Genomic DNA, 12,288 nt, shown 5'->3' on the forward strand with positions numbered 1-12,288 from the left:
ACCACTGGACTTTGTAGGGTAGGGCCTAAGCCTATGTCTACACAAGAGTCAGTCAGAAAAGCCTGGTTGCAGGATGACCGTGGTCAGGCCCATCTTTTTCCTCACCAGAGCCAAGGCTGAATCCTTCTGGGGATGTTTTGCAGTTTCCCGGGAGCTCATGCATCTTGTACACTTCAGTAGGACATAATTATTCAAACCCACTGAGCCTAAGGACCACCCAGGGGCTTATACATAAAAACTACACATCCAGGGTTTCTCTCCCAGATATTTGGTTTCAATTGGTCTGGGGTAGGACTTGAACATCAGTGTTTTAAAAAAGCTTTCTGATGATTCCAAAGCCCAGTGAGTGGAGAATCACAGGAATGGTGGTGAAGCTGGAGCTCAACTGCTTGGTTTCAGTGCTTGATCCATTGCTCACCATCTGTGTGACTTTGGCAAAGTACTTACCCTCTCTGTGCTTCAGTTTTCTCATCTGGTAAAATGGGATTATTAGTAGTACTCATCTCAATGTGTTGTTATAATAGATATACATTTATTTGTATATGTATATATGTGTGTATGCATGTATGCGTGCATATATATATCTCGGTATCTGTAGAGAATTGGTTCTAGGACTGCCACAGATACTAAAATCTGCAGATGCTCAAGTCCCTTGTATAAAATAGTGTATTCTTGCATACAACCTATGCACATCCTTCCATATACTTTAAAGCATCTCTAAATTACTTATAACACCTAATACAATGTAAATCCTATGCAAGTAGCTGTTATACTGTATTGATTTGTTAGTATTGTTTTTTGTTGTTGTATTGTTCTTTCTTTCTTTTAACATATTTTTGGCCAGGTATGGTGGCTCTTGCCTGTAATCCTAGCACTTTGGGAGGCCGAGGTGGGCAGATTGCCTGAGCTCAGGAGTTTGAGACCAGCCTGGGCAACATGGTGAAACCCTGTCTCTACTAAGAACACAAAAATTAGTCGGGCATGGTGGTGGGCACCTGTAACCCCAGCTACTCAGAAGGCTGAGGCAGGAGAATCACTTGAACCTGGGATGTGGAGGTTGCAGTGAGCCAAGATCAAGCCACTGCACTTCAGCCTGGGCAATGGAGTGAGACTCTTGTCTCTCTCTCTCTCTCTCTCTCTCTATATATATATATATATGTGTATATATATATATATATATGGAACTTGTGCTTATACAGATCTGATTGTACATTTATATGTGTGTGTATGTATAGCTTTCATAGCTTCCCGCTACCTACTGATTTTGGAAACTCCGCACTGTGCTGCATCTGCCATGTTTCACACCATTACCCTTCCCATCCTTACCCCTTAGCCAATGGGACCACTTTGCAATTCACACCCCAAAACTGTGCTTTCCCACCTCTGTCAGCAATTGCCCCACTCTTAAAAAGAATGAGTGTCTGATACCATCATGATGGTCGCGTATGTGAATTAAGCGTGTGCTCTGGTGCAATGGTAATGGGCAGGGCCTCTGTCTCACTCTAGGTTGTGAAATTATGCCGGGAGTGCCTGCAAAAGCAGGAGCCAGTGTTTGCTGACACCAACATCTACATGCTGCGGATACTGAGCATTGTTTCGGAGGTCCTTTCCTACCTCCAGGCTTTTGAGGAGGCCTCGGACTATGCCAGGAGGATGGTGGACGGCTATATGTAGGTGACGATTCTGGGTCTCAGATAGTCTCTTGGAAGTGTGTCTATTCCAGGGATGGCAAATAGATAGCATATTTACTGCTGCCTCTCCCTCCTATACCCACAGCAGGCGTCACGAATCCATCACGGCTCTCTTTTTGACTGAGCCTTTTTATCATGGTGCTCCAGTGGTAATGACCACACAATCAGAGTTGGTGCTTGAAATGAAACCTATTTGTCATCCCTGGTCTTTCCCAAATTCTCCAGCACATCTCTACTTGGGTGTCGTCTTCTGCTTTTGATTTCCTTCAGGCTAGCCCCAGCTTGATTTTAAGTGATTGGACCCCGCCCTCCACCCCGTAATCCACACAGGCAATTCTGGGAGCTTTTATTTATTTATTTATTTATATATATATATATTTATTTATTTTTAAAAGAGCCATCAATCATCTTTGCTTAAAAATTGTAAAATTCAATTCCCTTGCCTTCCATCTGCCAATACCCTCTCTTGCTTTCTGTGTCCATGTTGTCATGCGAATTTGTGTTTCTGGCCAAATAAGTTGACCCAAGTTCATTTCTTTGAGAGGATGTTAGTCATAAACAAAACATAGAACGTTTTGTAGAAATGTTCTAAATGTAGAACAAGAAACGTAGAACAAAATGTAGAACAAGAAACTATACAACATGCTAAGGAAGCCCTGCAAAATGGTGCCAACCAGGTGAAAATACAATGCTGGCTCAAAAAGGACATTTAAATTATTTTTTCTCCCTTGACATTCCTACCACTTTCCGGGGAGAGGTCTGAGGTGCTCCTGAGAGCTGTGAGCTCCCCGTGCTCAAGCTCAGAGAGTACGATCCTGGCCCCTTTTTCTCACAAGGACTTGGCTGGGCAGCCCAGGCCAGAGTTTCAGCTATCACAGCCTCACTGTGTAGAATGTTTGGCAACTCGTTCCATGTCTCTGTGCCTCAGTTTCCCCTTGGCGGCTACAGAAGACTCACAGTGCTGAGGGGAAGAGCAGACGGGCTTAATCAACGAGGGCACTTTATACATTATTAAATTAAGTGCAGACATAAGGATGACTGGTATAATGTATGATTATTTGCTATGCTCCCACAGGAAGCTCTACCACCCCAACAATGCCCAACTTGGCATGGCCGTGATGCGGGCAGGGCTGACCAACTGGCACGCTGGTAACATTGAGGTGGGGCATGGGATGATCTGCAAAGCCTATGCCATTCTTCTGGTGACACATGGACCCTCCCACCCCATCACCAAGGACTTAGAGGTAAGTAGCATCTTGGGGCTGGTGTTCCCTTCCTGGCCTGAGGTTTCTGAGGATGAGAGTGTGAGTTTTGGTGGACTCTGCTTTAGAAAAGTCCACATACTCCCAGCTAGACCAAGGGGAACTCAGAAATGCTTTAGCCCACTACCCTTGTGTGTTAGACCGTTCACGTTACCATAAATGAATACCTGAGATTGGGTAATTTATAGAGAAAAGAGGCTTATGTTGGCTCATGGTTCTGCAGACTGCATAGGAAGTGTGGTGCTGACATCTGCTTCTGGTGAGGGCCTCAGGAAGCTTCTAATCATGCCAGGAGGGAAAGGGAGTCAGTGTGTCACATGACGAGAGAGGGAGCAAGAGAGAGAGGCAGAGGTGCCAGGCTTTTTTAAACAAGCAGATCTGGTGTGAACTCAGAGCGAGAACTCACTCCTACCAAGTGGATGGCACTAAGCAATTCATGAGAGATCTGCTCCCATGACTCGAGCACGTCCGCCAGGCCCCACCTCCAACACTGGGGGTCACATTTCAGTGTGAGATTTGGAAGGGTCAAATATCCAAACCATATCACCTTGCTTCACACATGAGGAAATTGAGGCTCAGGGAAGGAGGGCAATCTGTCCATAGTCACACAGCGAGTTAATGGCAAAGCTGAGACTTGAAGCCTGAGTCTGTTGAACCTTAACACCCCAAACCTGGAGTGAGGAAATGCAAACAACGGTGTATGTGTGTGTGTGGGGGGGGGGGGGGTGGGTGAGCACGCGCGAACGCGCAGCCATTTATATTAGAAACTATCCTGTGTAACATGGAGTATAGTTAGGGATCACAGGCTCTGGAATCACACCTCCAGGTTGAGTTCCAGCTTCACTGCTTTCTGGTTGTGTGATTTTGCAAATATTGAATGTATAGCTCTCAGTCTCCTCATCAGTAAAATGGGGAAAGGATAGGGTTGTGACGAGTGCTCATGAGTTAATGTGTGAAATGCACTTAGTGCCTGGCAAATGGTGCTGCTGGTGTCCTTGTTGCTTTGATGGGCTGGTTTGAGAGTGACAGGGCTGTCCTCAGACAGTACAGTCTAGGGAAAGCGGACAGACTTTGGTGTTATAAAATGTAGGATGACTATGACACTTAGGACTGGCGTGGTCTCAGGTATGGATGTCCTTTTACTATTCAGATCCCAAGTTTCCTCATTTATAAAATGGAAATAATATACTAGCCCCTCAAAATTGGCAGGAGTGAGGGGCAGAAAAGCAGGGTAACTAGCTTTATGTCTAGGGTACCGAGCCTGTCAAAGGCAGAGCCTTTGTTGATTTTACTCACGGCTGTGAGCCTCTGAATGCCTGGCCCTTGAGCAATATTTCTTGAATGGACATGTGGGAGGATGAGGGCTCTTCTGTGTGTCACACACTGTAATCTTCCCAACCCACAGTAAGGTACAAAAAGGGGGAGAAAACTGATGGCTGAAGCAATTACTTCACTTGCGTGAGGTCCCACACTAGTATCTGCAGGGGCCAGGGTTCAAATCCAGGTCCCCACTGGGCAGTTCCTGAGAACAAACACTCTTTTCTGAGAATGGTTCCTTCAGCTACTCTCCCAGTGTTCTGACGCCCTCTCCCTGACAATGGACACACTGCCAGGATGTTAGGCCCTCGATGAATGAGTGTGTGTGTGTGTGTATATGTGTGTGTGTGTTCTGAGGGGATAGAGTTGAATCTCCATGGCTGGAAGTAATTTACCCCAAGGTATATCAGAGACCGGCATGTCCTAGGGTCTTGCCATCACTGTTTATGATATATCTGTGTCCCACAGGCCATGCGGGTGCAGACGGAGATGGAGCTACGCATGTTCCGTCAGAATGAATTCATGTACTACAAGATGCGTGAGGCTGCCCTGAACAATCAGCCTATGCAGGTCATGGCTGAGCCCAGCAATGAGCCAGCCCCAGCTCTGTTCCACAAGAAGCAATGAGGACTGCCCAGTGGAGGAGGGGCAATGTGGCTGGGGAGCTAGGGAGAGACTCTGGAGGTGGTGGGTCTCTGGGGACACCCCTGATGAGGAAGTTGAGGTAATGCTTAACCTTATTGCTGTGAGAATTTACTGCCCTGTGTTTCCCAGTGCCATTTTGGCTCAATTCAAGTCTATTCAAGTTAACTCTATCTCAGCCCAGACCGACTCCTCCTACAAATATTATTGGATGATAGGCCCTAGAACCCAATAAAGGAGCTCCAAATGTCATTGGGTGGGGAAGCAAACTGTAGAGAAACATTTAAAGCACACTGTAATAATAGATGCAATTGTAAACTATATGGAGGAGGGTGCAGAGGAGGGAATGTGTCTGGTGTGTGATGTGTGTGTGTGCAGTGGGGGTATCACAGAAAGTATGACATCTCAGTTGAGGGTGGCAGGTGCCTGGAGTCTCAGGTGGCTGCTTACCCATCTGTGCAGGTGTCTCTGGGGCTGCTGGTCTCCCCTGTGGTCTGCAATAGACATGATTGGCTGAGCAGAATATATGATGCTGTGTGGTTGGTGTGGAGTTATGAAGAAGGGGCTGTGTTCGGGCCACTTAGGCTCTACTCAGAGACCTGAAACCACTTCAGAATGGTGCATATGTGGAAAGAGCTGGCTGGGGGCCTTGCCCAAACCACCTGAGGTCTTAATTTAAAGCCTGGGGGAAAAAAGTCTGGGTTCCAACTAGAATTCTAGAAATATTTCTAGAACACACAGAGAGGGAATAACTCCCTCCATCACCCTTACCTTGTGGTTCCCTGTGATTTTAGATAATGTCTGATATTTTTCTGGCTATTTACCTAGTAGGATTTAAAAAATCAAAGTGAAGCTGAGAGAGAATCTTGGAAACACACATACCTGTTGATCATGGGCCCTGCAGAATTGGCCCTTGGGGGCTTTATTTGGTTACATGTGCCTGGGTGGTCTTTACCAGCTTAGACTCTATCATGGGACCCCATGAAGCTCCATTCTCGATACTGAATAATTATTACTTCCCTTGCTGAGTTTGTTTTTCTGTCATGCTCTTGGGGCTTCTGCTCTTCTCACCAGAAAGAACATTTGAATCTGGATTCTTGTATACCTGGGTTAGAGTCTTTTCAGAGGTGTGGTCAATTTATTCTGATCTCCGGGAAGGCTGTTGTGATTTCCTTCTAAGAAATGAGGGTCTTGAAAATCAACCAATCCCAAGATTAGCTTGTTATCCTGTTACTTTCTGAGACCCCAAATTTCTCACCAATGTTTTGGGAGATCCTGGAACAGATCCCTTCAGTTGGGGGTATCACCAAGACTTCCACACAACCCAGGGCTACCACTGACCTCCAAGCTCTACCCCACATCTTGAAGTCCATTGATCCCACCAGGTCCCATGTTTGTTATCTATGCCTAAATGTTAGCTTCTCCATCCTCACCACATGATGACCCACTGTGCCCCTCTGAACACTGCCTAGTGGCTGAAAACTCTGCAAATGGGCCACATTTTTGCAAAATACTTGTATCTGACACTTAGGTCTTCTTTGAAGATTTTCCTTTCTAGAAGGTTTTACAAGAAGTCTTTTACTTTACTGATAGTCTTTCAAGCCCCCACACCACAGGCTTAGGGATGGCACTAACATTCTCCCAGGGATCTAACTGGCATGTTCAAATTATCACTCTTTACCTTCATATAAAATGTCTCCCCCAAACCTTTTCCCCTTCTTTGTCATTGTCATCTGCTAAGCCACTGGTCATTTCCCCATATTCATTCATAGTCTTTTTCCATCCTATCTTTCTAATATTTGTTGTCTTTAACAAACTGTGCTCTGTGTCTGTGCTCCTACTTCCCTCTCAGACCATTGGAATGTGAGTCCTCCTCCCGCTCAGCATGTCCTCTGGATCCCTTCCCCTCCTTTGACCCCCAGACTTTGCTCCATCTATTATTGCTTCTCCATCCTAGATCCTTGACATTTCTCACCCCACTGGCCTTCTCAAGTGCAATCAATAAAAATGCTGAGAACTCTTGGATGGTAATCTTCATGACTAAGTTTATTTAGTTGTATAGTTATTATCTGCCTTTCTTCACTTTGCATTTCTTCTTGAATCCATTGCAGATTGGCTTCCACTCCCACTCCTCCACTAAAAATGCTCTTACCAAGATCAAATCTAATGGGCACTTTTTAAGTTCCTATGTGATTTGGCTTTTCTGCGTCAATCATCACTCCCAGCCCTTGATTTCGGTGACCCACTTCCTTGTGATGATCTTCTGATCGATCTGGTTTCTCAGGTTCCTTCACTGGTCCTTTTTCTTTCCCTGCCCCTGATATATTGACGTTTCCTGGAGTTGGTTTTGTTCTTGATTCATTCTCATCTCATTCTGCACACACTCCCTGCATAAACTCAGGCAGGCCCCTCATTTAATGACCACCTGAAGGCTGATGATTCTCAAATCTGTATTTCCTGATCTTGCATTTGAGTTCCAGCCCCACTTATCCTCTTGGATATTCTGCAGGCCCAGCAAACTCATCATGTCCAAAGTGAAACTTTTTCTCTTTCCTGTCCCCTCTCCCGTGATCTGTTCTTCTTTAGAACACCACCCAAGAACGTCACCTCCTCCATCAGATTGTGAGCTCCTGGCGGGCAAGAGCTGTGTCCTATTCATCTTCCTATCCCCAGAACCTTGCCTGGAACGTGGTAGGTGCTCAGTAAATGTGTGTTGAATAAATGAATGAATGAATGAAGAAATGAATGAATTTGCTTACTTCAATGCAAAAGAACCATGAAACTATTTTGAGTTTTTATGTTATAGCAGTCAGCAAATCCTATTAAACACTTTGTGTTTCCAAGCAATAAGTGTGGCTTCCTTCTTTCTGACAATCTTTTTAGAGCAGCACTGTCTAATGGAATTTTCTGTGATGATGGAAATGTATTATATCTATGTTGTCCAATACAGTACAGTAGCTACTAGCAGCTTGTGACTATTGAGCACTGGAGTATAATTGAATAACAGAATTTTAAATGTTATTTAATTTCAACTAATTTATACTTAGCTAGCCAATGTGGCTAGTGGCTACCATATTAGATTGTGCAATTTTAGAGAAATACTTCAGTGTCATTTCTAAGAACATGGACACTAAGAAAAACCATCCAAGTTTGCCTTTATCCCAGCTTTCCTAATCTTATCTGCACTAGTTATTTCACCCGTGCCTCAGTTTCCTGACTTCTGCCTATTGCATAAGTTTACTGTGAGGACTAACTTTTTAAAGTGTAAAGTCCTGAGAACCCAGCCCATCATATGTGCTTAGTGACTATTATTAGCTATTATTACACTTTGAGCATTCCAACCTTGCTTCTCCTGGGGTGTCCCTTCTCCCAGTTAGAAGATGAAGGTGGAGGGTAGAGGCAAGCAGTGGTGTGATGCAACTAGCTCTTATCGGCTTGGGAGAGCCGGCAGGGCACATCTCTTCCCAACTCTGCATTCATCAATATCACACTGATAACTTAAAATTGGCCATGGTGGGAATATTTAAACCATAGTAATGGCCTAACTTAGGAACACATTAATTCGCAGTGTTGTCAGTCTATAAAGGAGCTTCACTACATGGGAGTAGCAAAACAGATCGTAGAAAGACCATTAAAGAAGTCTTCACTTAAACTGGGGTGAAATCTGCGTCCTGAAACCTCTATTCCTTAAGGCCATGCCAAACAAATCTAAGACCTCTGATTACCCTTTAGATGAAGCCGTCTGCCCACGACACCATTGATATATTGATAAATACATGTATTAAAGGGCAGACATAGCCATTGCTTGGGTGAGTCACAGCGTACACTTCTCTAAAGGATACCGAAGGGAAAAATATAGTTGGGGGCATATAGCAGAGAGAATAGCAACATTTCTTCTTATTATTTTTTTTGAGACAGGGTCTCCCTTTGTCACCTAGGCTGGAGTGCAGTGGAGCGATCATGGCTCACTGCAGCCTCAACCTCCTAGGTTCAAATGATTCTCCCACCTCAGCCTGCCAAGCTGCTGGGATGACAGGGTGTGCACTACCACCCCTGGCTAATTTATTTATTTATTTATTTTGTAAAGTTGAGGTTTCACTATGTTGCCCAGGCTGGTCTCAATCTCCTAAGCTCAACCGATTCACCTGCCTGGGCTTCCCAAAGTGCTAGGATGACAGGTGTGAGCCACTGCACCTGGCCAAGAATAACAGTATTTCTGAGGGCAGTTGGAGGTCCAAGCTTCTGGACCAAGGCATGCACAGTTGTGGATAACATCCAGTGCATGAAAGTAAATAGCCCTTCTAGAAGCTCCCTGCCCCTCCTGGCCCAGCATTAATTACATTCACAACCCAGTCTCACCTGGGCCAGGAGGACTCCTCTCTCTTAGAGAAGTACAATAGGCAGCAGCACGGCTGTAAGCCACGGTACCGTTCTGCTCACTCTGGCAGAAACTCAGTCCTCATTTCCCAGTCCTGGCCTCCCCAGCTCACGAAGCTTGGTCTGAGAACAATCTGACCCAAGCACAATGCTACAGTTCCCCAGATGTCTTTAGGAGTTGTGTTTATTTCCCATGGCTGCTGGAACAAATTACCACACACATTTTGTAGCTTAAAACAAAACAGATTTATCATTTTGCAGTTCTAGAGGTCAGAAGTCTAAAATGGGTGTCACGGGGCTAACACCAAGGCGCCAGCAGGGCTGTGTTCCTTCTGAAGGTTCCAGGAGAGCAAGCGTCTTCCTCTAAAATGCCCACATTCCTTGGCAGTGGCCCCCAACCACCAATCACATCACTCTGACTCCCCTTCTGTCATCACGTCTCCTTTGCCCCTCCTGCCTTTCTCTTTTACTGATAAGGACCCTTGTGGTTCCATTGGATCCACTAGGATCATCCAGAATAATCTCCCCATCTCAAGGTCCTTACCTTAATCACATCTACAAAATCCCCTTTGCCATGTAAGGTAACACATAAACAGTACTGGGAATTAGGACATGGACATCTTTTGGGGGACTTCCCTCTGCTTACCACAGCAGTTTTGCTATCGAGTCCTCAGACCCGCCCTGCATCCACAGTTGCAAGCCTCTGAGCAGAAGACCTGGAACCTGAATCCTGCAGTCCAGGCTGCTGGAGAATGAATATTCCTTTCTATACAGTTCTTTGATGGCCATGTCCAGTTTGCCTTCTTTCTCTTCCCTGTTCACAAGGCAGGGTTTTAAAATTCTCTCTTTGTAGATCACAGCCCTTTCTCACTGCTGCCCTTCTGCTCACCTGTGCTGGGCAGGTGTGGAGTCCTTTTACAGACCTAGCACCTTTCCGGGGATGGCCAAGAGCTGGGACAGTGCAGGGGACTAAAATTTGAGGCAGCAGATAGAATTCTAGATATGTGGCTTGTGTCAGTCAGTGGCACTTATATTTGGCCTTGGTGGACACTTTCCAGCCCTTTCTCTAGGGACAGGAGGCTTTGAGGAGGCGGTTCAGGACAGGCTGGTGCGGGATGAAGCCTGAACCTGTCACAGCACAGCATTTCCTGACACACAGTGATGGCCCATGAGTCAATGGAGTGCCGGTAGAGATTTCAAAACAATGTGAAGAAGAGCCCTGATCTGTAGCATTTGCTGATTTCCCTGGTGTAAACACTCCCGCGAAGGCCGATGTCAAATGCCAAGCTGTATGCTGAATCGGGACCTGGGACTAGGTGGCTCCAACCATATTGCTTGTGACTAAAGCCAGGCAATTAGACCCTTGTTGGGCAACCCTTTCCCTTCTGACCTGGAGGAGGAGGAGTCCTTGCTGTTCTCTAGGAATGCAAGCTCTCAGTTTGTGACCATGGAGGTGCTGACAATCATACTCTCTGCCATGTGGAGAGGCCCAAGAGACCACAGCTAGTATTGAGGGAGAAATACTGAATTGTTATCCAGCTTTGGATCCATCTGTCCTTTCTAGTTCCATGAGCTGGTGAACCATGTTCCCCCTGCCGCTTTTCATTTTTGGCCTAACCCATTTGGGTGGTTTCTTTCACTTGCAACTAAAGGTGTTCCCATCGTGCTAGTTTTTCTCCATTTCTCCCACAAGCCTTCTCCACTCTTCTCTGCCCTGCTTTGTGTCAGAAAGGCTGACTTCCTTTCTCATTTAACCAATAAGAAGCACCAGCAGGAGACTGGAATGCAGAAGGACACCCCCCCACAACTGACCAGCCAGGGGCAGTTGTGGTCCTTCTACAGCTCTAGGTCTCCCTGGGCTCCGGTAACACTGTCCCCTGCATTGTCTTTTCAGGTCTACAGGTGGTGGTGGCTTCCTGCAGTTGCTGGCTGGGTGCCTCAGCTACCTAATGGGTTCCATTTACTCTAACCACATCTTTGTAAATAGTCCTTTTGTTACCAGTGGCAAATCCGAATAGGTCCACAGCAGTGTGATTCTCGCTTCCCGAGAGGAAAACATTGGTCTGAGGGGCGCAAGTTAGAGTGAAAGACTGAAGCAAGTTTTAGAGCAGGAACGAAAGGTAGTACACTCGGAAGAGGGCCAAGCGGGGGACTTGAGAGATCCAAGTGCCCTGTTTGACCCTTGATCTGGGGTTTTATATGTTGGCATGCTCCTGGGGTTTTGCGTCTCTCTTCCCTTGATTTTTGCCTGGGGCAGGTTGTCCGCATGCGCAGTGGCCTGCCAGCACTTGGGCGGGGCTGCATGCGCAGTGTGTTTAGTGGAGTTGCGCACACGCTCATCTGAGATGTTTTTTTCCTTACTAGTTGAGGGTTCCTAGGGGAAGGTCATGTATCAGTTAAGCTCTGCCATTTTGCCTCTTAATGTACATGCTTGAACTCACTTGCCCAAATCCTGGGCTCTTATTGGGAAGCTGCTGACCACCGTCTTCAGGGATTTTCTATCTATTGGGAGATTGCCTTTCCCTGGCGCTGGCTGTGACCAATTATTATTTTAGAGAGACAGTTTAACAACTACCTGAGCATCACCTGATGATTGCCTGACATTCGTTGGTGGTGGGGGGGCCCTCTCCTGCCCTGCTCATGTCTACCTAGCTACCTGCTCTAACACTTTCTCTACATTCTCACAGTGTGCCTTAGTTCCTGCTGATACATCTTGACTGATACATCTTGCTAACGCACATCCCACATCTAGTAACTAGAGCCCATCGATTCTAATTCCTAAATATGCTTAAACCTTTTGCTATGTTCCGTTCTCATGGGCACTGCTTTGGTTGAGGCCTCCAGCATCTCTTGCCTGGACCATTGCCACAGCCTCTGAATTGTCTCTCTCTATTCAGCTTTGGTTCTTTTCATTGGTCCTTGACACTGTGGCCAGGATTATTTTTTTACAAAGCATTTAGTATCAAGTTACTCTTACAGCTTAAAATCCCTCAATGATT

At 46.0% G+C, this 12,288-nt stretch overlaps 1 protein-coding gene across 2 annotated transcripts in view; it reads left to right on the top strand.

Annotated features, from left to right (window-relative positions):
• Positions 1-7,759, top strand: part of SMYD1 (SET and MYND domain containing 1) — a 45,117-nt gene extending 37,358 nt beyond the window's left edge. For both annotated transcript variants that reach the window (XM_050754195.1, XM_050754196.1), the window contains 3 exons: positions 1,507-1,670; positions 2,767-2,935; positions 4,739-7,759. In XM_050754195.1, coding sequence (XP_050610152.1) covers positions 1,507-1,670; positions 2,767-2,935; positions 4,739-4,897 — 492 coding nt within the window. In that variant the 3' untranslated portion in view covers positions 4,898-7,759. The remainder of the gene's footprint in view (positions 1-1,506; positions 1,671-2,766; positions 2,936-4,738) is intronic.
• Positions 7,760-12,288: the final 4,529 nt, after the last annotated feature.

Source organism: Macaca thibetana, chromosome 13, assembly GCF_024542745.1.
Source record: "Macaca thibetana thibetana isolate TM-01 chromosome 13, ASM2454274v1, whole genome shotgun sequence".
In the NCBI taxonomy this organism is placed as follows: domain Eukaryota; kingdom Metazoa; phylum Chordata; class Mammalia; order Primates; family Cercopithecidae; genus Macaca; species Macaca thibetana.